We start from the raw sequence: 25,904 nt of genomic DNA, 5'->3' as shown, positions 1-25,904 counted from the left end.
GTATGCAGGGTTTTATAAGTCTGAATATTTTTTGGAGTGTTTGGAGTGAGGAGATCAGACATTTCCGGCATGAAAGCAGAGTTGGGCCGGTAGATGAGGACCACAATCATGATGAGGGGGTTTACATTTGAATGCAAGACACTTGCATTCAAGTGTCTTGCATTGGAAGTTGTGGGGGACAACTCCAGGTCCTCTCGGTGGATGACAGCTAGGCCACCACCGCGGCCAGTGCTGCGGGCTGCCTCCTACCGTGGGCAGGCTTCATTAAGGGCAGAGTAAACCTCTGGCTGGTGCCAGGATTCTGTCAGACACATGAAAGACCTAGGAAAGAAAGACCACGCATCCTCATGATAAAAAGTCGCAGACGCGTCCATTTTGGTCGTAGGGTTGTATTATTGTAATTAACTATTAAAGGACAAAGTTTAATTTAGTAGTTTCATTAGGACAAGGAGGGAAAACTCGCTGTGTGGTGGAATTCTGATGACCACAGCAGTTGGTGGACTAGATCATTCCCCTAAGAGACTTGAAGACGAGAGTTTTTTATTGAGTCATTATTATGGCACTTTTTACAGTACACACAAAGTGAACTTCCTAGCTTTATTAGTTCACACAACGACCGTAAACAAGAAGGGGACTTGGCATCTCGTAAAGAGGCGATAGGAGAGGTTGCTCGAACCTGGTTTGGTTGTGCACGTAGACACAAAAACACACGCATGCACGCACGGGCACACAGACACACACATACAGGCACGCACACGCAAACAAAGACCCAGTAAAAACATACCATGAAAATGTTACTTTAAATCGTGGTCATTGGAATAGGTCTATTTCTTTTTCAAAACGATCCATTGCCATTAAAACAGATGCATACAGCAGTAGTGCAGTACTGTTCTAGAGCATCGAACTACTAAACAGTACAAAAAAGTAAAAACTACTGGACGGAGAACTTCTGAAATACATGTGTGTGCAACAGGTTGTACGAACCACATTCATCCTCACGTCAATACATATAACATTCAACGTGTGTGTGTGTGTGTGTGTGTGTGAAGGACATCCATCCATACCTACGCTATTTGTGATGTAAACCTGGTAGGTTCCACACACGCGCACACACACACACACACACACACACACACACACACACACACACACACACACACACACACACACACACACACACACCAGTGGGTTCAGCAGGGAGTCAAGGGTACACAGGTTGCATTTCTGTGCTACGAAATCATTCGTGGGCACACATAAACATGTACAATATTTACAAAATGATATAGTTTTGTATAGTCGTGCATATCCCTTAAAATCAAACAGTGGTTTCCTAAACTATTTTCTTTTGGTTCTTTGTTTTTTTGTTTCATCATAGAAAATACAGCAATCCAACATTCCATGTGTGTATAATTTTAAAAGTCACAAAGAATTGTGTTGAATAATTATTATCCGAGTGTGTGCATGTGGAGGTTTATGGAAGACAGAGCAATATTGAATGGCATACGATTTGAGTTCAGAGTGAGTTCTGTAGTTCTGGCTCTGGTTGTGTTAAACTGTGGACACCGAGCAGGGGAACGGGAAGCACTGGACATGGGGATAGTGGTGGACTTCAACCGTCCTGCAACCCTCCTGCGATAAGTCCAAAGAGCGGCCAGAAGAATGAAGAAGTCTCTTTTGGGGGCACTTCACTGCAGCGCAGCTCTTCTGTACCTTCGTTACGCGTACAGCGCAACGAGAGGAAAGAAAGAATCGGAATAATCACCGTGGCATTGTCTCTGAAAGAAAAAATACATCTACCGACTTCTGACTCCTGAATCAGGAGAAGAGCGAGAGACTTGTTCTGTTCTGTTGTGCGGGCTACTTCACAGCCTCTGTGTACGGTCAGACAGCCGTGTGTCTGTCAGGGTTCTCTGTCCGTCTGTCTCTCTGTCTCGAGTTCTCCCTTCAGGACGCACTCCAGGACTCCAGCTCCGACTGACTCCTCAGACCGGAGACGGTCGTAAGGAGGTGAATGGAGGGGGGGGAGGGGGGGGGGGGGGGGGGGGTTGGCTTCGCCGGGGAACAGGGTTGGTGGTTAGAGGAGATGGAGGAGGGGGAAGGGGCCCAGGAAACAGGGACTCCTCAGGTCCTCACCCAGCCCAGCGGCACCCAAAACGTCTCTCTCTCCAGCCGCTCCAGGATCCCTCGGAGTTCTGAGCAGGCACTGGCCGAGTCCTCCTTGATTAGGACCCGGTCCACCAGGTGCCCGTACTGCTGGTCGATCTGGATGGCCGACTGCCGCATCTCCTGCAGGTCCTCGTCCTGATGTGGGGGGAGAAAGGCGGTTGGAAGGGAACCCGGACACCCGAGACGTAGGGACTAGCAGGTGTCGGTGACTTAGGCCGGTGTTCCCACATTGCAAAGCAGTGGGTGGTTGAATGCAGGGTTGTAAATCGTTAGCCTTATTGATTGAGTCACATTTTGACCAGGTTCTGATATCTAACATATCTCTACTCTCCTAACGCTGCTGATTCACTGTGCTTGATTGGCTGTATCCTAAGCCAATCAGAGTACTTTTTACATTTCATAATCACTATCTCCCTAAATCTATTTGACTCAGGCATTGACGCTAAATACAAGATGAACCTCAAAATATGACTTAGGCAATTATGATATGAGGCTAGCGATATCAAATAGCAACAGTTGAACTTGACCCCAGAGCGATTGGTGTGATTATTCTTTCTATGTCATACTCACTGTAGTAGTACGGGCGTGATCGCCCCCTGCTGGTGAGGTGGCGGCGCTGCGGCGCCTTCTGCTCTCAGGAACGCGCGGCTTGACAAAGATGATGTAGGGTTTGAACTCGGCTGTGCGCAGCCTCCTCAGCGCCTGAGGAGAAGGGTACAGATTGGAGGATTAGAACATCCGGAAACCATGTTGCCTGTTCACAGCAGCTATTACGGTTCTTCAAAATTGTGGTGGCTGTATAACTGTAACTTTTTTGAAGATTAAAAACGATCCTCCCAAGTCTCCATCACCGTCGGATTTGTCGCTCTTTAGTCAGGCATACATTATAAGGCTATCCCCTTAGTTTTTAGATCTTTCCTAACAGAAGGTCAGTGTTGTAGGGCTAATGATAGAAATCAGTGTTGAGTGATCATCAGGGAACTCTGCAATGTTCCACTCATAATAGCATGGCTGATATTGATTTTGATAACCAAAATGGTCAACTATTTACGTCGAGTTACATTGTGATTCAACCGAAAAATATTAAATATTTCCTCAACATCTGCCTCGCTGGAGGCAGATGGGTCAGCATAGTCGTCATTATTACAGCTATGAGTTTTTCTACGATATAACTAATGTAGAAAAACCGCAGTATTCTGCCTATAACCTACCTCTGGTTGAACGTCCACCAAGCACATCTTGTTCTTGGCCTGCACTGAGCGGATTGCCTCTATACTGGTGCCATACTGGTTCTCTTTGTATTCCCCGTGCTCGATAAATCTGGGGAAATTAGAAAGAGCCATCCCGATTAGACTCTCCCCACCATGCGACAACAAAAAAGATTCAGCCGTCACAAGACAACTGGCAGATCAATGCAATCACTGGCAGACCATTACAACAACTGTCAGACCATTCAAATCAGTGCAAACCCACTTGTTGTTCAACACATCGGCATCAAACTGCTGCTTGGCCACAAAGTGGTATTCAACCCCTTCTTTCTCCTGTGGCTTCTTGGGTCTGGTCGTGTCTGTGGGAACACACAGTATAATGTTATGATGTGTGTGTGCGAGAACGTGTAACACTAGCATACACGTGTATCAATGCAGTGTTTCCTCTAACACTAGCGCACACTAGTAAGTACTGTATCAAAGAGGACACACACACACACACACACACACACACACACACACACACACACACACACACACACACACACACACAATACTGAAAATGAAAACAAAGAAGTTGGCTCCTACACCATGTAACAACATGCAACAAAATGGCCTTGCTAAATAATAATGTTACAGAACTGCTTCTAGCAGTGTGGTCAGGTTGAGGGGTAACACACCAAGTGCATGCTGTTACTGGTGGGGGCGTGTTACGTCTATGTGTTACAGACATGGTTGTGTTGATTGATGTGTTTGAGACTCACGTGGGACGGCCACGGCGTAGCGATGCGGGTTCTCTGCGATCACCTTCTGCTTCAGCTCGTTGATTCGTGCTCCCAGGGAACCTTTGGCAAACACATTAGGAGACGTGGACGAAAAAAATTACTGTCAAGAAATAAATGACGGTAAATGGTAACACACTTCAATAAGGGTGCACTAATGAGGATTATTATATAGAATTGGCATAGTTAAGGGTTATCGCTAACTCTATTAAAGAATGGATACATTAATACATTAGTTAACCCCATTACCCTAGTTAACAGACATCATTAGTTAACATGAAAAAATCTTTCATAAATGATTACTAGCCAATAAGCAAAATTGTACGTACCCGTCAGATCATGCTTATTACTGCATTTATTTATTTATTCATTTTTATGTAAATTGATGGTTAATTAATGGACCCTTATTGTAAAACGTAACCGGTATTATTAATCTGGGGAAAAAGCAATTATATTAAGAAATCCTCCATATAAAGACATAATTGATGGCAGTACATGCTACCTACCACTAGAGGTCAGTATGATTTCAGGCATCACAAACACCACTGCGGTAATACTTGCATGTATAACATGCTCTCACAAGAGACACATCCACTGGTCTTCCTACCTATGAGCACCACCAGGCGGGGCCTCTCATGGCCTCGCTGCTGGTAGCGTGAGACCTCTTCGTAGGTCAGGTAGTCCGAGTCTCCCGCCTCGGACCCCTCGCCAGACGAGCCCTGTCGGTCCTTCCGACTCAGACGGAAGCTCCTCCTGAGGCCAGCTGGGCGGCGGGGGCGGGGGAGAGAGCAGGAGCAGAGGTCAGGGTCTCTGCCAGACACGGACCGCAGCTGCTATAGTTGCTTTACTCATGCCCAGATAGAAGTGTTGGTCCTTGGCTGTTAGGCAGCCAAGCTTGGCAGTACAGTTACAGATCTGGTTTTGTTTGTCGTTGGCATGCAAACCACACATGGCGCCGTCACCCGGCAATCGCATGAGTGTTTGCTCCGTGGGTGGTGAGCGATGGGTTCTAAATGTACGTTGCGCCTGTGAGGACAGAGTAGGACGTACGTGCATTGTTTTACGACAATATGTTCATCGCCTGATTTATCGGCGGGATTAATTTTGCAAAGTCCCATGTGTCAGTTCAGCTCTGACCACATGAAGCACACATCCAGCTTTGGTGCTGACGAGGAAGTGGGTATAGTTTGTTTCTGTGAGTGCGCACTTTGTTCATCTTCTAAAGAACAATAAAGGTTCCTGTACCGGCGGCTCCACGGCTCCGTGGCCATGGAGACGCCCGTCACGTGAGAGATCCGGTTTAAACACGAGCATGCTGCACAGAGTGAGAGGCCGCAGGACCGCACCAGGACAAACGACACAGCCTGGTCTCCGGGGAAACCAGCCTCCCATCAGATGAAGCTGTCATCCTATTGGATTAAGCCGTTATCCTATTGGATGAAGCTGTCATCCCATTGGATGAAACCGCCATCCCCATTGGATGAAATACACCGGAGCGTATTCGTTTCCCGGGAGCAGCCCTGTCCGTCTGTCCCACCTGTCGGCGGTATGTCTGAGGGGAAGAAGCCGGGAACTGTACCTGAGTAAAATTCCCAGGAAAACACCTGGCCACAGGAGGGCGCCACTGGTTTACACTTAGGAGAGACTATAACCGACGTTAGAGCATCACAACCCAGACAGCCACGCCTCCACACAAAGAGAGAGGGGAGGGAGGGAGGGAGGGAGGGAGACAAGCTTCAATCGTGCCTGGTCGAGTGTGCATTGCGTCCGAACCAAAGCGAGAACCCCGGTGGGTGTTGGGGTGTGGTGATGGGTGTAGGGGGGGTTGGGGGACACTGGCCACAGCAGCGTGCGCGGCAGCAGCAGACAGACACGGCAGAGGGAGTAGAAGAATCCAAACACGGCTTATCAGGGCGTTGGCGGAACACGGTGCTTAAAGCAGTGCCACTGGTCTGCAGCTGTGTGCTCACTGCTAGTGACTGCACTGCAACAATAAATATATATAGTTATACATATATATCTATGTATAGGGTTCTTTGCAGGAAGTGGAACATTCCATATGCAGAAAGCACGAGTGCCCCCCCCCCCTCCCAACACCAAGTTACTCTCCATGTTTGACAGGAAGCTGGATTCCAAATGCGCTCTGGGTTCCGGGTTCCTGACCTCCAGCTGTTCCAGATGGTTAGCCCAAAAATAACACGGGAAGGCTTGTTCTGTCACTTTTTTTCCAAACCTGGAATTTCCCACCGCAGTCCCCCTCCTGAATAAAACATCCAGAGACTATAACCGCCACAGCGCTGACGTTCTTCCAGGCGGTTCCGGATGCTCATTAGTGAGGGACCGTGGTGAGATTGCTCCCGGAGCAGAGCGATAGCCAAGCCGTCTTTCTTGGATGAGGAGCGGCATATGAGGGGGGTGGTGGGGATGGGGGCGTGAGGGAACAGGAAGGTTTCAAGATGAAGGGGTGACATCTTTTGAACTGCGTGATTGGATTTCATGCATCATCCGCACGTGGTGATGGCTTGGTGTTCAGCCTGCTCAATCAACAGGAGCACAATGGTCTCCTAGCCCGATTGTTGTCATGTTGTTTACTACTAGGATCGCCCTATTTTCTCAGCTGATTTCAGTACCAAACATGAAAGCTGGCACGTGGAGGATGGCGATATAGGAATGATGCACTGGCATGTGGTGAGGCAGATCAGTTACCAGCCCCGTTCAGACAGGAGGCCACGCCACCCACACGTGTTCCGGTCACGGTGGATCTATTCTGGTCTCGTCTGACACAAGTGGGAACCATCTGATTCACACGTAGGCAAGCGCAGTGTATGCACGTAGGGCCGTCATCAAAGCCACAGTCTAGAAGCAGCTTCACAGAGGAGCAATAACCCCTTGATCGTAAAAACCCTGAAGCTCATGCAGAAAACGTATCAGAGCTCTACAGACATTGAAGAGCTTTCTTTCATCGCTTCTTTTAAGGGGAAGGAGATCCAGAATGAGATCTTTTCATCCGGGCACCTTTAGCAACCCCTACCCCTCCCCCCCCTCCCTCCCTCCCTCCTTCCCTGGACACACTGTTGACCTCCTCAGCAAGGGATCCAAACCCCCCCTTCCCACTTAATTGCAGCAAATTCATCCCCAGCCCACGAGCAAGCACGCACGCACGCACGGCCAAGACTGGCGACAAAGCAGGGCACAGAGGAGCGGGCGGGAGGGTTGGCGGGAGGAGAAGGAGGAGGTGGAGAAGGCGGTGCACGCTCTCACCTATGTACTGTCCATTGAAATAGCCCTCACAGTCACAGTCCTCTGCAAGGAGGCAGGGGGGGGGAGGGGGGGGGGGCACAAAATATATGGGGTGAGCACAGGGCGAGAGACCTGGAAGAGTAGAGGAACAAAGGCGTGGGAGAGAGAGGATGGGTGTTTATGTTTATGCAAAGGGGAGGTAGAGCGGGGAGATGGAGCGGGCTGCAAGCCGAGAGCAGCGGCAATCAGGATGGGGACAGCAGGCCAGCTGGGAGATTTTTAATGGATTTCCATAAGTAGAGGTCACTCTGAGGTCACACAGCCTTGCCATGGCAACCACGACAGAGGCTTCAGACATCAGCAACAAAATCGTTGTTCGCAGGAGGAGAGGGATGAGGAGGAGGAGGAGGAGTGGGAAGAGGAGTGGGAGGAGGCGAGAGGATGAGATACACGAGCAGGAGATGGGTGGACCAAGAGAGATGCAGAGGGAGGAGCAACGGCCAATAGGGGAGGAGAAGAGAGAGGAAGAGAGAGGAAGAGGGGAGGGAGAGGAAGGGATGAGCAGGAGAGCGAGAAAGAGATGCAGGAGCTTGAGAGAGGAGGACCAAGAGAGACACGGAGGGAGGAGCGACAGCCAAGGACTAGGGGAGGAGAAGAGAGAGGAAGAGGGGTAGGAGAGGAAGGGATGAGCAGGAGAGCGAGGATGAGATGCAGGAGCTTGAGAGAGGAGGACCAAGAGAGACACGGAGGGAGGAGCGACAGCCAGGGCGAGGGGAGGAGAAGAGAGAGGAGTAGAAAAGGGAGCTTTGGAGAGGAGAGGAGTAGGGTGGGGGAGGAAGAGAGGAGCTCCTCTGTGTGTGTCTGGGGTCCTCTCTGGTCTCTCTTAACACGTGTGCACATCCTGTCCCCGGGAGTACGGGCCTACTGCCAGCTGCCTCTCACACACAAGCCCAGCGCTCCAACGTATCGGAGCATGTATGGAAGAGCGAGAGCCTGCAGAAAGCCTGAGAAATAATTTAGTCGAACCACACACTGCAGGGGAGAGGATGAGATGGGGGGGGGGGAATTGTGATGATGCAAGGAAATGAAACTATATTTAGGAGAGTATACTGGAGAGTATACATGAGACACACAAAAGTGCTCAGGTTGTACACACGCACACAAACACACGTTGATAAAGGGAAGGAAGAACTAAATGGAATTGCATGCAGCACACAAACACACTCACGCAATTAACATGTATGTCATCCGTGTATTCCTCGCGTGAGAGTGTGTGTGTGTGTGTGTATGTGTGTGTGTGTGTGTGTGTGTGTGTGTGTGTGTGTGTGTGTGTGTGTGTGTGTGTGTGTGTGTGTGTGTGTGTGCGTTTGTGTGTGTGTGTGTGTGTTTTGAGGACCCACCTTTATCACATCCTTGGTCATCTGATGTAAGATATTCAGAAAGGAGATGAAGAGAAAGAGTATAAGAATTCTCAAACAAGTATTCACATCCATAGCCATGTTAAATGGAGAGGTGCTTTCTCCACAAATAAAGAGTAAAGATTCAAAGAATAAACTTGTTATTTTCATACTTTGCTCAGCTCTTTCCACCGCTCAGAAATTCATACAGAGGTGGGGGAACGTGGGCCTGACCTCCCGCCTCCCCGCGTTGCTTCTCACCGTCCCCCGAAAGAGATTGATGGAAAATTAATTTTCAGCCGTGTCAGTCCACAGGTCTGCGTTAAGCCTGTATTCCATCAAAGTTGGACAGAGGGCTGCTATCTGGAGACATCTGGACAGATGTATCTCAGGTGTGCCTCCTCTGTTAGTACTCTTGGCTGTGGCATGTCCTTGTAGCTCGATACACTACCTCCCAATTTTGACAGCTAGCAAAAGTGTCAGCGAGCTAAAAACTAATTAGCTACCGAACTTGATAGCGAACGTGTCAGCTGCCTCACAGCAGGAGGAGGATGATGCGGCAGCAATCTGAACGGGGGCAACCCCCAGTCGGAGATCAGAGATAATTAAAGGAGTGAAGGGAGAGCGGGGATGGCTGGGCCAGACACGCAGCGAGTCGTGACACAGGCAGCGGTTCCCCGCGGCGATAGCTAGCTAGCTAGCTAGCTAGGCGTCCTGCTAATCCCTAGCTGTCTCTGCCTAGCTTGGAGATAATGGGATTGCGTTGATTTAATACGCCCCGACGAGCGAGCGCTCATAAAAACCCACCTGGCTACTTCCAGTGAACGGAAGTGGAATGGCGATGGCGGCGTAGTGCTTCGCGTGCCTGGGCGTGTATGTTTACCACGACCTTTATGTCGGCTAAGCCCCTTCGCTGGCTTAATCATTGCTTGTTGTGTCGACGTCTGGCCTTGTGTAAGCTGCGTTCACAACAGCCGCGCTGGCCAGATGGACGGCACACCACCAAGAGAGATTAATTTTGCATCCTCTGTTGCGGTTTACTGTTTGCGCACGCAAACACACGCACACACACACAATCACACCCAACGCGTCGGATTTATCATGTGCGATGGACCAGGAATACTGATGCTGATGAGAGATCGCAGCCAAAAAAGGTGAATGAAAGCCGAGAGCTAGACTAGGCTGGGAGAACGCGCAAAGAATTACAATTACCCGTCCCTGTAATTACCCAGCCTACAATTAAGGCTCTAGGCCTACATCGTGTGTTTACCCGTCGACAGAGGACAGCTCTAGGGCCTACATCGTGTGGTTCTCCGTCAACGGAGTAAGGCTCTAGTCCTACATTGTGCCTTTGGGTTGATAACTCAAAGTGAAAAGAATGGTGTATGATAATTCATGCTGAATCATAAATATATAATATTATACACGCTGAATAATTGATGTTCGTGATGAGGTGGGGGACTGGAACACTGAACCACAGAAGAGTCCAACTTACAGATAGGATTTTGGGGAGATTTTGCGTTGGGGAGTGTGCCCATTTTAATCCTGTAGGCCAGTCGTCTGGGGAGCAACGACAAGCAGGAGATCCAGAGAGAGGCAAAGGGAACAGAGGAAGAAGAATCAGGTGAGAATACAGAAGCTGTAGAAGGTATTTTACTGGGATGTTAATTAGAGAGAAAGAGAGTATAGGTATTAACTCAAAGAGACTGAAGGGACCGATACCAAATGTAGATATAGATTCAGATGCCAAGTATAAGAAGAAACATAAAGAGTAAAGTAGCAGGAAACTGAACAGCGATAAGCTTTAAAGGTCGGGAGACTATCAGTATTCTAAGCAATCCAATTATAAACAACTTCTTTCCGCAGCCGTTTGTTTTGCAGCCGTTTTTTTTTTTCTCGGTGTCCTTAAAACTGACGGTATTATTTTCATCCAGCTGATCTATTTATGCGCCGGACCCAAATAACCGTTCGGCATTTGCAGCGCTTTGAGCTGTTTCCATGACGATCGGTCTGTCTGTGTTTCAGCAAACAAGGGGCCACTTGACTTGGTGGGGGCCACTCCGATACATCTCAGCGAGGTATAATAACGCGTTCACCGACTCAACTCGGCGTGGAGGGCCCGTCCAATTGTTTGTCCTGAGTCGACGCCGACGGCTCTTGTACATTAATTTAATCACAGCTGACCCCCCCACCCCCCCCCCCTCCCCCCAACCCCCGGTGGATCCCACGGGACGTGGATCGTGTGGATTATGATAGATCAACGCTGGATGAATTATTATATTGGCACAGGCTTGGCTTAAAGGATTGGCTTATGCAGCCCCTTTCATGGTTTGCTTGTGTTTCCATTGTTCGTAGGGTTTAATTGCATTATGTGCAATCCCTAGCATGGTCCAAGGCTTTGGGTGGGGGTGGGAATCAGCAGGACATGAGATGATTGGGTGGGTTAAAGTTAAAGTGGCCATCTCAAAGATTGCCATTATGTTTTCTTTCGGCGACACCTTTGACGATTACGGTCACACTTCCCTCAGATACAAACAGCCTCCCCACTGAAACCTATTTCGTAACATTCATTATACTGCAAATATAAGGGCCACAGGCTCAATCACCATTGTGTGATTGAGCCTGTGAGATAGAGATAGTGGCTCAACAGATTCTGACTAAACAGATTTTAATTGACATGAAAATGTTCGAGATGGCCAAAAAAAGTCTCATAAAGTTGGCATGGGGCGTAACAATGAGGACAATCCCCCAATGACCCAAAATTAGTTTTTTTAAATCCCATCATTTTCGAATGCTGAAACAGTGGGCTCATGGACACTGTGCCATCTCCCTGAGATCCACCCGCAGACCGCCCCGTCCCATGTCCCCTCCCGGCTCTGCGGCCTCGCTCTCACCTCTCCTGGAAGTGTTTGGACGGGATGAGGCCGGCCCGCAGGTTGCTGTCCCCGACCCGCTTGGCCTGCCACCAGGTGGGGTCGTCCTGGGTCACCACCTGCAGGATGTCCCCCCGCTTGAAGGGAAGTCCCGCCTCCTGGCAGGGCGTGGCCTTGTCCTCCAGGGGGATGTAGTCGAACAGGGCCCTCATGTGCACCTGCGGGCGGAGGACCGGGAGGGAGGGGGGGACGGTGAATAAGGACGCTCAGGTAGACGTGTGGCGGCGTGTGGCTCAGGAGGTCACGCCGGTTGGCTGGCAACCGGAAGGTTGCTAGTTCGATCCCCGGCTTGTGTTTGTGAATGTCGAGGTGTCCCTGAGCAAGGCACCTCCACCAGTCTGCTCCTGACGAGCTGGCTGTCGCCCTGCATGGTTGACACCGCCGTCAGTGTGTGTATGTGTGTATGAATGGTTGAACTTTAGGCAGTATTGTAAAGCGCTTTGAGTGGCCACTCGTAGAAAAAAAGGTAAATCCTATAACCATTTATTTAAGCTTTGATCTACCCTCTCTCTTACAAATCTTTTGTTGTGGAGGAGAGCCTGGAGTAAGCCCCCCTCCCGTCCTTGTGAGTATGGCAGGTAAGTGGAAAGTGGCGGTTCAGACACTCACCTTGCTCTCTCTGAGTCGGTCCTCCTCCTTAATGGCAGGGATTATCTTCAGGGTGATGGAGCCCTGGGACTGGGACTAGAACATAAACAACAGAGACAACACGCTTTTAGTTTGCCTCATCTTCGTCAGATTTCAGTTGTCCTGGTAACACTAGAGTCTAGCAGAGTTTTTGGTAAAACAAGGTATTAGCTTGTTGTATAAAGTGTGCGTCCAACGGGGGTTTGAACGGTGGTTCATCCTACCAGCAGTTGGCTGATCTCGTCGGGCTTCTTGTGGATTATGGAGACCCCGTTCACCTCTCTGAGCTCATCTCCTACGTGCACCAGGCCTAGGGAAGGGAGGACACAATCCCCTGTTAGGGAACTACAGGGGATTGAGTTTCTCGTTTTAATCTATACATGTTGAGAACCCATGAAGGCTGTGAATCCATGAATGTATTGAATCCATGAATGTTATGAATTCATCAGTGTCGGGCATCTATGAATGTTATGAATTCATTATTGTTGGGCATCCATGAATGTCTTGAATTCATTATTGTTGTGAACACATTAATGTTGTGAACCTGTGCATTTTATGAATCCATGAATGTTGAAAATCCAGATGTTGTGGATCCAACAATGCAAATGCTGGCGTTAAAATAACTGACATGGACGTCCATACGCGTCAAAGAGAGACGCGTTGTGGTTCTGCCGGATGCGGTCACCACATGATACGGGGTTTCCCTGCCCTCCACACATCAAATTATCGGACTAATGGGTCTCAGATGCCCCAGAGAGCGCGCTGTTCTGCAGAACGGTAATCTGTTCAGACTTCAGCCCGGACCATGAAACCCAACAGACCGGGGAGCTGGTCGATCGATCGGCCCGCTTCTCTGCTCTGCTCCCTCTCAGCCACAGGTAATAAAACCACAACTTTCAACACGTACACCAGGCGTCGCAGCAAACTGAAATCCGCAGGCAGGCGTGTACAGGTTTCGGTCATTTGTTAAGCTTTGTTCCCTCATCAATACTTCAGGTCTTCCAATTGGCTGCACGGAAACAGGAACAGGAAGTCCTACATGATGAATGGATATTGTGACTTACTCTCTGAACCTAGGGTGGCCCGGGGAATATGTGCTCTTAGAGACGCACTGTCACACCTTCTCTCGCGGGCTACGTGGCAAATGGAATTAGATGGTGTGTGACTGAGTCTCTAGGGTGCAAAGCAGAACTGCTGAGGTTTTCAAAAGGCTATCCATCATGAGCATCTCTGCCGGGTCCCGGTTCGCTCTCCTTCTGGGCTCCGGCAGCAGCAGCTGCTCTGCGTCTCATCCCAGGACTCCTTCATCTTGTCGTCGCTGGTGGAGTACACAGTTTTAGCTTCCCCGTGCTGTGGTTTTATATTATATACACTGTATATAGATCGGTTTTTAAGGTCAGCGCCCATCTATTGTGCCTCGCGTTGGTTTTGCGAGCGAGCGAGAGGAATATATTGTCCCAGTGCCGCTCCAGATAAGCATCAGCAAATAGAACGTGGAAGGTAGTACGACAGGAAAAAGACGTAGCGGAAGATGGGAAGTTAGGAAGAGGACGCAGATAAAGAACGATAGACAGATAGCGACATATAGAGACAGATTGAGACAGATCGATAGATAGAGACAGATATAGGCAGATAGAGACAGATAGAGGCAGGCATATTGGCAGGTAGAGACAGACAGAGACAGATGTATCAGCAGGTAGAGACAGGTAGGGACAGATGTATCAGCAGATAGAGGCAGATATATCGCATATAGAGTTTCAAATGCACACTGACAGCCAGACAGACAGATGTGAGCATAGTGTCATTGGTAGGCAGACAGACAGGCGTGATGACAGTACCACTGCGGTCAGCAGCACCCCCTCTCATGATGCGGGCCACGATTACAGAGCCGGTGGCATCGTCACGTCTGATGGTGGCTCCCTGCAAGAAGAGACACAGTTCACAGATGGTAGAGAGCAGGTAGCAGACCGGACGTGCTTACATGGTGTTTTCCACGCGCTGGAACACTGTGACCTTCTGTCTGACAGCTCCCTTTCAGGTGCATGTTTACAGCCAGATCAGGAAGAGTAAAATACATGCAAAATGCATTCGAGTGGCATGATATTCAAACTACAAAACCACTTCCAGTGATGGTATCTTGACTGATTATAGGTATCCTTGTTGATAAAAGACAATCCAGGGATCATTCATAAAAAGAAACTGAGGCATTTCCTGAATATTTCATCAATATTCAGGTTAGCCAAACAGAGAAATTGCATACTTGTGGTCAATGCGGATGATTGTTTAAGGGACTGGGTGTCGGATTTTACATCCATAAATTCCAAATTGCCAATATTTGAACAACTTGCAATTGTATAAAAAATATGAGACCTTCCATGACTCTCTCTGTTGCGTAGGAAAGCTTGTGGGCTGAGTTCTGTTACATTTGAACTGGGACGGATTTGCCCTAGTGTATGAAGAAGAGCTAGCTTTAGCCACTTTGTAGTTAGATTGAACTATAAGTCGTATTGTGTAGTTAGCTTATATTACTCCATAGCTTTCAATGCACAAGCTCTAGCTTTAGAGCTAGCTTTATCCCGTTTGAATGAAGTGAGATTGTATTATTAGTTGTGTTGTTTAGTTTGTATTGCTCCATGGCTCTGTAGGGCTGCAGTTCACTTACAGCCAGAGGGGGCAGTCATGAGAAGGAGTTTATGATTATTACATAGAGCACCTTTAACACTCACATTCAGTCACATCAGGTGTGACTGAATTCTCAGTGCATCTCCACGACCCCAAACGGTAGAGCCCACCAACGGGGTCCCCTTGGACGCTCACCAGGGGCTCCTTGTTCTTCACCAGCCGCACGATCTTCACCGACTCCTCCTCCAGCTCGTCCTCAAAGTCGTCCGGCATCGGGGGCAGCACCGGGTCGAAGTTCTTCTGGGCCACCGTGTCGTGCACCGAGAGAACCGCCTGATGGGGGGACCAGAGCGCAGTAGAGTGCAGGGTGAGAACGCTGCAGCCAGCGGACACGGACCCGGCCCAGAGCGAGGTTGCCTGCCAGAGTCTGTATTTAGCAGCGCTGACCCTCCGAGCGCTAATCCCTGTGATTACAACATCTGTGCATGCGTGCGGGTCCGCATGGTTTGTGATGAATAACACCAATATTGTGGATTCTTTGCCTTAAGATGTGGCGACGTCAGCAGATGCAGGAGCTCCTTCTCCTCGCTGCTCATTGGTCCACTTTGAAGTTCTTCAACCACCTGCCAATCAGAATGAAGCACCCACGCCATCAATGTTGGGGCCACTTAGTTGATACCATGCATAGCCTCTGTTGACAACTATAGTTAAGTATGTATATACAAATAAATATGTAATATATGTATGTAATTCAATGTTTAGTATCTTAATGAAGGGTCTGGGAATGCAGCCAACATGTTCAGTACAGGTCACATTTGAATAAAATACATCAACTCTGCAAAAGGGAAATACTGCTGATTCAATACATCAGAAGTCAATGTGAACGACGCACACAAACAAACACACACACACACACACACACACACACACACACACACACACACACACACACACACACACACACACACACACACAAACCCCAATCCAAACTGAGAGAGAGAGAGAACGAACGAGAACAAGAAAAAAAGAGAGCGAAAGAGAGAGAGAGATAGGGAGGGTGTATTGAGGAGTGATATAAAGACAGAGAGAGAGAGATGGAGAGGGAGAGAGAGAGATGGAGAGGGAGAGAGAGAGATTGAGAGACTGATAGGGTGTGTTTAGGAGAGAGAGACAGAAAAAGGGAGTGTTGGGGAGAAAAAGAGAGAGATAGGGTGTGTTGAGGAGAGAGAGAGAGAGAGAGAAAAAGTGTGCGTTGAGGAGTGATATAAAGAGAGAGAGAGAGAGAGAGAGAGAGAGAGAGAGAGAGGGAGAGAGAGAGGAAAGGAGGGAGGGAGGGAGGGAGAGAGAGAGAGAGGATGTGGACTCTGAGTGTTCTCTGGGTCTTGCAGTCTCCACGTTCACAACATTAACATCCCCTCGCCCCACCCCTCCCAGTGCCTTCAGAATGACTGCGGCACGACCTACTCAGTTGTCTTTGTGTTTGTGTGTGTGTGTGAAGCCATCTACGTGTACTTGTTTTTGTGTGTTGGCTTGTATTTGTAAAAAAGTGTGTTATTGTTTGTGTTTTCTGCATGTTTGCGCACACCGTTTCTCTGCGTGTGTGTGTACATACTTGTGTGAGTGTGCACACACACTAGTATGTATGTGTGTGTTTGTGTGCGTACATGCACTAGCTTTAATGTGTATGTGTCTGTGTGAGTGAGTGTGCACATGCACTAGTTTGTATCTGTGTGTGTGCGTATGTGTGTGTGCTTGTGCTTGTGTGTGTGTGTGTGTGTGTGTGCTTGTGTGTGTGTGTGTGTGTGCGTGTGTGCGTGCGTGCGTGCGTGCGTGTGTGCGTGCTCGCGCGTGCGTGTGTGTGTGTGTGCGTTTGTCTGTTCAACTCACGTCCTCGGCCAGGTTGGCGGCGCTGTGCAGGACGGGGGCGGGGCTCTGCTTCTCGTACTGACGGAGCTTCTCGTGGATCTGCAACATAGCCAGCCCACCGTCAGCCTACCGCTACCCAGGAGCCAGGCACCAACCCGGGCTCGCTCGCTAGCGCGGCGCCCACAGCGTGGCGCCCCCAGCGATCTACACTCAGAGATCCAGGGTTCCCGTCGTGATTCGTACCTCAGTTTAAAATTAGCTTCCCTGCGCTAGGATAGCCTGTGGTGAAGCAGATGCTGCTGCCTGCTGTTATTCTGTTTTGTTCAAGTGACCTCGTCACACTGCGGTGTTTGTGATCGGAGAGAGGGCGTGAATGTTTATCGTCGCGTTGAATTATCGTTTGACCTCAAAGGTGGAAAAGTCGTTTTGGAAAGTTGAATCACTGACATTTGACGGCAAGCCCGAAACACAAGCATGTACCAAACCCAAACCTAAACCCCTACTATCTAACCCTCCACCTCCCCACTGTCAAACCCTCCACCTCTCCACTATCTAACCCTCCACCTCCCCACTATCTAACCCTCCACCTCCCCACTATCTAACCCTCCACCTCCCCACTGTCAAACCCTCCATCTTCCTACTATCTAACCCTCCACCTCCCCACTATCTAACCCTCAACCTCTCCACTATCTAACCCTCCACCTCCCTACTATCTAACCCTCCACCTCCCCACTATCTAACCCTCCACCTCCCCACTGTCAAACCCTCCATCTTCCTACTATCTAACCCTCCACCTCCCCACTATCTAACCCTCCACCTCTCCACTATCTAACCCTCAACCTCTCCACTATCTAACCCTCAACCTCTCCACTAACCCTCCTCCTCCCCACTATCACACCCTCCACGTCCAGAAGGAGGATCCGTACATGGACTGCTGGACCGCGAGACCTCTACCCAGAACTAGAGAGTTCTCCAGCCCCAAACGGGCTGCTCATGACATCCCCCCTTTTTCTAGCTTCACCGCGTGCAGTTGAAGCTGTGAGGTTACTGAGGCTGGGGACGATGAACGTGAAGCGTGGGGGTCTCCCCAGAGACAGACCTCCATGAGGCATCCTACCCTGAAGGGGGGGGTCTCCCCAGAGACAGACCTCCATGAGGCATCCTACCCTGAAGGGGGGGGGTCTCCCCAGAGACAGACCTCCATGAGGCATCCTACCCTGAAGGGGGGGGGTCTCCCCAGAGACAGACCTCCATGAGGCATCCTACCCTGAAGGGGGGGGCTCTCACCTTCATGAGGTAGCCCAGACTCTTCTCGCTGAAGACGTTCTGGAGGAAGACCATGTCCTCCTGGTGGTTGGCGTCCGGCCGCAGCTGGGAGGTCAGCAGAGCCAGGGTCTCGTGGAGCCCTGGGGGAGGGGTGGAGGAGAGGAGGAGGAGGTGGAGGAGGAGGAGGAGGAGGAGGAGGAGAGGAGGAGGAGGTGATGATGGAGGAGAGGAGGAGGAGGTGATGGAGAGGTGATGGAGGAAAGGAGGAGGTGATGGGGGAAAGGAGGAGGAGGTGATGGAGGAGAGGAGGAGGAGGTGATGGAGAGGTGATGGAGGAGAGGAGGAGGAGGAGGTGATGGGGGAAAGGAGGAGGAGGTGATGGAGGAGAGGAGGAGGAAGTGATGGAGAGGTGATGGAGGAGAGGGGAGGGGAGGAGCATAGTGGAGAGGAGGAGAGGGGAGGGGAGGAGGGGAGGGAGGAGAGGGGAGGAGGGGAGGGAGGAGAGGGGAGCGGAGGAGCATAGTGGAGAGGAGGGGAGGAGGGGAGGGAGGAGAGGGGAGGGGAGGAGCATAGTGGAGAGGAGGAGAGGGGAGGGGAGGAGGGGAGGGAGGAGAGGGGAGGGGAGGAGGGGAGGGAGGAGAGGGGAGGGGAGGAGGAGAGGGGAGGGGAGGAGGGGAGGGAGGAGAGGGGAGGGGGGGAGGGGAGGGGGGAGAGGGGTGTGGGGGGAGGAGAGGGGGGGATTGGCAGAGAACAGGAGAGGGGCAAACAGGAGAGGAAGGGAGAGGGGAGGGAGGAGGGAGGTAAGTTGATTGTCTGGGTGTTGACGTGTTTGTTTCCCTGAGCAGATGGGGGTCAGCACCTCCACTCAGCACGGTGTTTATTAATGTCTGAATAACGACGAGTCTCACCTGCTCCTGCCGTCAGGACCGGCATGGCTTCTTTCATGAGTCACTGAGAGGAAAGTTCTGGAGGGAGAGAGAGAGGGAGAGAGAGACGGAGAGGGAAAGGGAGGGGGAGAGAGAGAGAGAGAGAGAGAGAGAGAGAGAGAGAGAGAGAGAGAGAGAGAGAGAGAGAGAGAGAGAGACGGAGAGGGAAAGGAGGGGGGAGAGAGAGAGAGAGAGAGAGAGAGAGAGAGAGAGAGAGAGACGGAGAGGGAAAGGGAGGGGGAGAGAGAGAGAGAGAGAGAGAGAGAGAGAGAGAGAGAGAGAGAGAGAGACAAAAACAAAAACAATCAGCAAAATGTCCTCAATTACAATTTTGTGTGCGTGTCTGTGTGTGTGTGTGTGTGTGTGTGTGTGTGTGTGTGTGTGTGTGTGTGTGTGTGTGTGTGTGTGTGTGTGTGTGTGTGTGTGTGTGTGTGTGTGAGAGCGTGTAAAACAATGAATCACAATGATCAGTTTGCCTATGGGTAAAATGACGTAAATCATTATGTTTGTTAAATCACTAAAAATGAAAAACCCAGCCATATAGTACTCTTTACAACGCAATTAGTGTACAGTAACTCAAAGGTCATGCCTATGAAGTTGGATCTACGTCAATAAACTGAAGTACAGTGACTTTGCAAAGCGAAGGCACCCATCTGAGTCTCTTATTTATCTGACCATAAAAACAGGAGACTGCAGGATAGGATCTGACGCTAATACGCTGCATTCTCTGCTGCCCGTTACGGGTGAGGCTGTCGTTATTCTGCCCTAACGTTGCTTTAAAGCAGCCTCATTAGGGATGCTAACTTTGAAGCAAACAGAAATATTCTTATGAATAATTCACAAAGACAGATAGAGAGAGAGAGACAGAGAGAGAGAGAGAGAGAGAGAGAGAGAGAGAGAGAGAGAGAGAGAGAGAGAGAGAGAGAGAGAGAGAGAGAGAGAGAGAGAGAGAATATATAAATATATCTATACACGAGAGGATAGGAGATGATCAGATAGAAGAGGATGAAAGTATTTTGATTTGTTGTCGTTGATCTGTCAGTGTCGATGTGCCTTCAATCCCTGGCATATATATCTATAGATATCTATAGATGTAAAGATATGTACATACTGTACATATATATATGTTTGTATATATATATATATACAGTATACACCTAAAAATGTCTGATATAAAAGCAGAAGAAGAAACAGCATTCACAGTTTTCTGCATTTGCCATCAGGATGATAAACCGTGAAACTCCACTCAAACCACACAAATAAACTCAATACCTAAACATAAAGTCTGCACCACACATAATCTCCATAAATACCTGCTAAAGGATTTATAGCATTGAACTGCACTTATGGTAATTATCGAAACCCTCATACCCCAATATCGACCGGCTAGCCATTTACCCCTGTGACTTTGCCTCACATCAGAACCCACTCATCTCTTGAGAGACAGGATGAAATAAATGGTGGATACAATGTTAATGTCTTGGAAAATGCTGGTCTCAGTGGCCCTTGGTTTTAACCAAACCAGAACTCAGACCCTACCCTATGAAATCAGCTATGGCTAACAGTGTTCAACCCACTGATATTCACCATAAAATAGAGGGAGCAGAGAGGAAGCAAAGAGGAAGCAGTGAGGAAGCAAAGAGGAAGCAGTGAGGAAGCAGAGAGGAAGCAAAGAGGAAGCAGTGAGGAAGCAGAGAGGAAGCAGAGAGGAAGTAGAGAGGAAGCAGAGAGGAAGCAGAGAGGAAGCAGTGAGGAAGCAAAGAGGAAGCAGAGAGGAAGCAGAGAGGAAGCAGAGAGGAAGCAGAGAGGAAGCAGAGAGGAAGCCGAGAGGAAGCAGAGAGAAACAGAAGCAGGAAAACCTGATCTGCATAGAGCATACAACCTTGAAAAACAGTGTTCAACCCACTGATATTCACCATAAAATAGAGGGAGCAGAGAGGAAGCAAAGAGGAAGCAGTGAGGAAGCAAAGAGGAAGCAGTGAGGAAGCAGAGAGGAAGCAAAGAGGAAGCAGAGAGGAAGCAGAGAGGAAGTAGAGAGGAAGCAGAGAGGAAGCAGTGAGGAAGCAAATAGGAAGCAGAGAGGAAGCAGAGAGGAAGCAGAGAGGACGCAGAGAGGAAGCAGAGAGGAAGCCGAGAGGAAGCAGAGAGAAACAGAAGCAGGAAAACCTGATCTGCATAGAGCATACAACCTTGAAAAACGGGCACATTTGTAGTTTGGCAGTCCATCTATCAACCAAATAAATGCTGTAAATATTTCTGGAATTTCTGGAGAGACAACTTTATGTGTTGCCAAAGTAGGGTACTGGAGTAGGGAATTGTATTTATAGTGAAAGCCCACTGGCTGCTAATCATCTGTCAAGCCTGTTTATGCAATAAGGTTGACAGAGCAAGTTTGTGTACCAGCCTCAGAAACAGAAACAGGAGACCAATTGCCAACAACTATTTATTTTCATGAGCCATTTAAAAAGTATATTCATATATTTCCAGAATCATATTTATCTTTTCAAAAGGGGACATTTCCGGGGACAGCTCAAGCCGGGGACAGGCCACCAGAAACGGGAACTGTTACCGGAAAATGGGGGAGGTCTGGTCGCCCTATTACAGCCAGTTGATGAAGTCAAAGGTCAGGTCAACAGTGAGGTCAACGGTGAGAGCCATGATGACGGTAGGGCTTTGAGGAGAGCTCATGGTGGATTTGATACCGGTTCAGAAAGGTTAAGCCCATACACTACTCCCAGTGCAGGTCATGTCTGTGTGGTTCTGGGAAGGTAATGATACATAATACAATAGGATTGCAGCAATCTGCTTCAGTATTTCAAGTATGGACGATGCTTGGCCTATAATAGTCATAGCCACGTCAACATAATGAATTCATTTCCACAAATGAGACATTCCTAGTCCTTGTTGGACAACTGCTTCTCGCCTCTTAATAATCTATCAATGAGCAGAAACCGCAACGCATACCGAAGCCAAACTTTAAACGAGGCGAGTCGAGTAAAAACAAGCGTGACAAATTGCTGAGCTAGCTTAACATCTGCGCACGCAACTCCTCCGAAAGGGATGATTCTCACAAAAAGCTGAATCTCTTACTGACCCGGGGACATCGGTGACGCTGGTCGGCTGTCACAGATCCACAAATAGACCGGTCCTGGTTTATCTCAGTGTTAAATGATGTGTTTCGATTCAAATCTGTTTATTAACGTATGAGCCAGGGATTACGCCAATATGATGTCGTCGCGGGGAGAGCAAGCCGATCAGATAATGGCCTGCGTAACCTGGCATTCACCCCTACGCATTAGTTAAACTGCAGAATACAGTTCACTGAGCTCCAACACTGTAGTGTAGCAAAAAAAACAACAACCATCTTCTAGCAAAACAACCGGAGAAAGACTGCCCATCTTCTAGCAAAACTAACAGCGAGAGACTGCCCATCTTCTACCAAAACTACCGGAGAAAGACTGCCCATATTCGAGCAAAACTACCAGCGAAAGACTGCCCATTTTCTAGCAAAACTAACAGCGAAAGACTGCCCATCTTCTAGCAAAACTACCGATGGAAGACTGCCCATTTTCTTAAAAATTACAGTGAAAGTCTACCCAACTTTGTGCTTGTAGTTTTGTGGTTGACAAACCAGTATATGCTCGTATTTATAAGTCATCACAGGGATTTTTGATTACTGGTAGATTACTGCTTTCATATGCAAATTGATAATATTATTGATTCATCCCAGTGTTTCTGTATCAAGTCTTACAATACATTTAATTATTAATAATATAACATTATCCATTCATTTTGCTTTGCTATGTGAATTATTTATATTTTTCTTTCTTTGAAATTTTCCTGCATTACCACACATAAAGGCGCTCTAGGTACGATTTAAGGGCTATTATTTGAGTGTAACTTGTCAGAAGAAAACGAAAAGCAATGTGCAGATGTGGTGCTGTGAGACTAGCTGTTCTGATTGGACGGCACTTGCTTGGGCCAGTTTAGATTTCAGACAGCTCTAGGCTCATTTCTGACCAATCACGGCCTCTCTTCCGTGATTGATTCCGGGAATCCATCTGGTCTGTCAATCCCAGAGACTTGGGAGAGAAACATGGGGAGGGAGGGAGAGAGGAAGGGAGGGAGGGAGGGAGGAATAGAGGGAGAGAAAACGTTTTTTTGGCTGTTTATTTTCACAATCGTGCTGTTTTCTGATCTCTGTCTTTACTCTCGAATCTCACCTACAGCAGCTTTAGCGTTTAGTTTGACAGTGATTTATCACCAATCTCACACACACACACACACACACACACACACACACACACACTCACACAAACAAGCACATACCCATACACACACACACCCAAAGCCCCTACACAAGCACACGCACAAGCACATGACCATTTGCACTCAGACATACACATTCACACGCACACGCACACACACACACACACACACACACACACACACACACACACACACACACACACACACGCCCAAATAAACACAGAATCCCTTCATACATCGTCACTGTGATCAAATCCTCAGAGCCCATGTGATGTAAGTGACCAGTGGTGTACAGGGACTGTTCCTTGCAGCCCGCCCTAGTGCTGCTCTTCCCTGGTGACGCCGGAGCGCTCCAAGATGCTCTGAACAGACGGCCGCCGCGTGCCCGGCGATGCCACCTAATCCCGGGAGGATTGGGGTAATCCTGCAGCACTGCTCTTTAAAGGCCAGTGCCACTGCTAGTGCTGCTGATGCACATATACTGTTGCTACTGTTGTTATTATCACACACACACGCACGTACGTAAAACACATAAAACACATGCGAACACGTCAACACACACACACACACTCTCATACACATTAAAAACCCACACACTCATGCGCACACATAAAGACATAAACACACACACACATGCACAGAAAAACATGGACACAGACGTCCACACACAGGTACGCACACATAAAAACAAACACATGTTTGTGTGTGTGTGTATGACTGTGTGTGTGTGTGTGTGTGTGTGTGTGTGTGTGTGTGTGTGTGTGTGTGTGTGTGTGTGTGTGTGTGTGTGTGTGTGTGTGTGTGTGTGTGTGTGTGTGTGTAGACTGGGGTGACACTTCATCCTTGCCCCTGGATCAATGTGTGACACATCACATAATCCAGTGTTGTTTTACTGAGCTGTCAGCACTAAGCATGTCTGGATGACATCCAACATGTGTTACACACACACACACACACTTACACAAACAAACACGCACACACTGAGCACACACACACATGCACACAGGTGTGCATGTGAGTGTGTGCAAGTACCAGTATGTGTGTATGTGTGTGCATATGTGTGTGCAAATAACTCTTGGTGTGTATGCAAGTACCTGTTTGTGTGTGTTTGCAAGTAACTTGTGTGTGTATGTGTATGCATGCAATTACCTACATATGTGTGTTTGCAAATAACAATGATTGTTTGTTTGTATGCAAGCATCAATGGGTGTTTTTAGTCGTCTGCGTCTGTATGTGTGTGAGCAAATCTCTACATGTTTTTTTGTAAACGCTTGCTGATCAAGCAAATGCTTTCTGATGCAAGCAAACACATTTTTTTTATTTGATTGTTGTCTTGTCTCCAATAATATCCAAACTGTCTACTGTAGACTGTAGTTATAATATATGACTGATGATTTCAATGAGATTTCCTCTCACTTTGACACAACCAATGATACTCAAGGCTGTCAGCTCACACACACACACACACACACACACACACACACACACACACACACACACACACACACACACACACACACACACACACACACACACACACACACACACACACACACACACACACACACACACACACACACACACACACACACCAAAACATTGAGTCATACCTGATGTCAATCCGGAGGGATTCCTCCGCTATTTCTGCCCGTGTCTGTCAACGTAGAAACCGGCGATGTCTGCCTCCTTCCCCCTCCCTCCCTCCTTCCCTTCCCTTCCTTCCTCAGCCTATCCCCTCCTCTCCTCCATCCTCTCCTCCCTCTGTCTCTCTGCAGTGCCCCGGCGCTCTCTCGCTGCTCTTCCTATACGCGCTGCGTTGCTAGCCAGAGAACGGGTGGGAGAGCACTGCCCGCGGCTCACGGCTGAACATCTCTCCCCCAGCGCCTTCACACTAGACACACACACACACACACACACACACACACACACACACACACACACACACACACACACACACAGCGAGACAAACACACACACACACACACACATACAGCGAGACACACACGCACACAGCGAGACAGCTAGAGAGAGAGAGAGAAAGAGAGAGACAATGTCTTGAGCGAGAGAGAGAGAGAGCGAGAGCCAGAGAGAGAACAACAGCAACGTTAGAGGAATGGATGCAACAGCCATCGCCACCTTACCTTCTTTCTCTTTCCGTCTCCCTCCTCTTCCACGCGTGTTATTCTCGCTCCTCAAGTATGTGTGTGTGTGGGTGTGTGTGGGTGCGTGTGTGTGTGTGTGTGTGTGTGTGTGTGTGTGTGTGTGTGTGTGTAGGTGTGTGTGTGTGTGAGAGAGAGAGGGAGGGAGAGAGAGAGACAGAGAGAGAGAGAGAGAGAGGGTGTGTGAGTGATTCCCCTCCTGGCTGTGTCTATCGCTCTGATTCTTCCAGCTCCTCCTCCTCCTCCTCCTCTCTGCTGCCTTCATGGGGGATCTGGCTTCTGTGTGTGTCTCTCTCTCTCTCTCTCTCTCTCGCTCGCTCTCTCTCGTTCCCTCTCTCGCTCTCTCTCAATCTCTCTCGTGCTCTATGTGCTCGTTGCCGCTCTGCTGCCCTCCTGTCTCGGCCCCTCCCTTCTTTCGTTGACTCCTCCTCTTTGACATGTTC

The 25,904-nt window shown here is 48.9% G+C and overlaps 1 protein-coding gene across 5 annotated transcripts; it reads right to left on the bottom strand.

Annotated features, from left to right (window-relative positions):
* Window positions 1-523: 523 nt before the first annotated feature.
* mpp3a (MAGUK p55 scaffold protein 3a) lies at window positions 524-25,904 on the bottom strand. 5 transcript variants are annotated; one of them, XM_060070036.1, is made up of 20 exons: window positions 25,444-25,904; window positions 19,016-19,072; window positions 18,129-18,247; window positions 16,863-16,940; window positions 15,518-15,598; window positions 15,171-15,308; window positions 14,192-14,273; window positions 12,578-12,663; window positions 12,336-12,410; window positions 11,688-11,884; window positions 10,289-10,353; window positions 8,797-8,817; window positions 7,418-7,459; window positions 5,736-5,801; window positions 4,764-4,919; window positions 4,139-4,219; window positions 3,640-3,733; window positions 3,378-3,486; window positions 2,737-2,868; window positions 524-2,301 (listed from the first exon to the last, which is right to left on the bottom strand). In XM_060070036.1, exons 2-20 carry the CDS (start codon window positions 19,050-19,052, stop codon window positions 2,122-2,124), a joined length of 1,839 nt encoding a protein of 612 aa, XP_059926019.1. In that variant the 5' UTR covers window positions 19,053-19,072; window positions 25,444-25,904; the 3' UTR covers window positions 524-2,121. The 5 variants fall into 5 exon arrangements, with proteins under 5 accessions (XP_059926019.1, XP_059926028.1, XP_059926037.1 ...); XM_060070045.1 differs by having other exon boundaries at window positions 524-2,306; window positions 2,745-2,868; window positions 25,444-25,902; XM_060070054.1 differs by lacking the exon at window positions 7,418-7,459 and having other exon boundaries at window positions 25,444-25,903.

This window comes from Gadus macrocephalus, chromosome 2 (genome assembly GCF_031168955.1).
Source record: "Gadus macrocephalus chromosome 2, ASM3116895v1".
NCBI classification, from domain to species: domain Eukaryota; kingdom Metazoa; phylum Chordata; class Actinopteri; order Gadiformes; family Gadidae; genus Gadus; species Gadus macrocephalus.
Note: the sequence above shows the minus strand (reverse complement) of the source record. Positions and strands in the feature narration are given on the sequence as shown.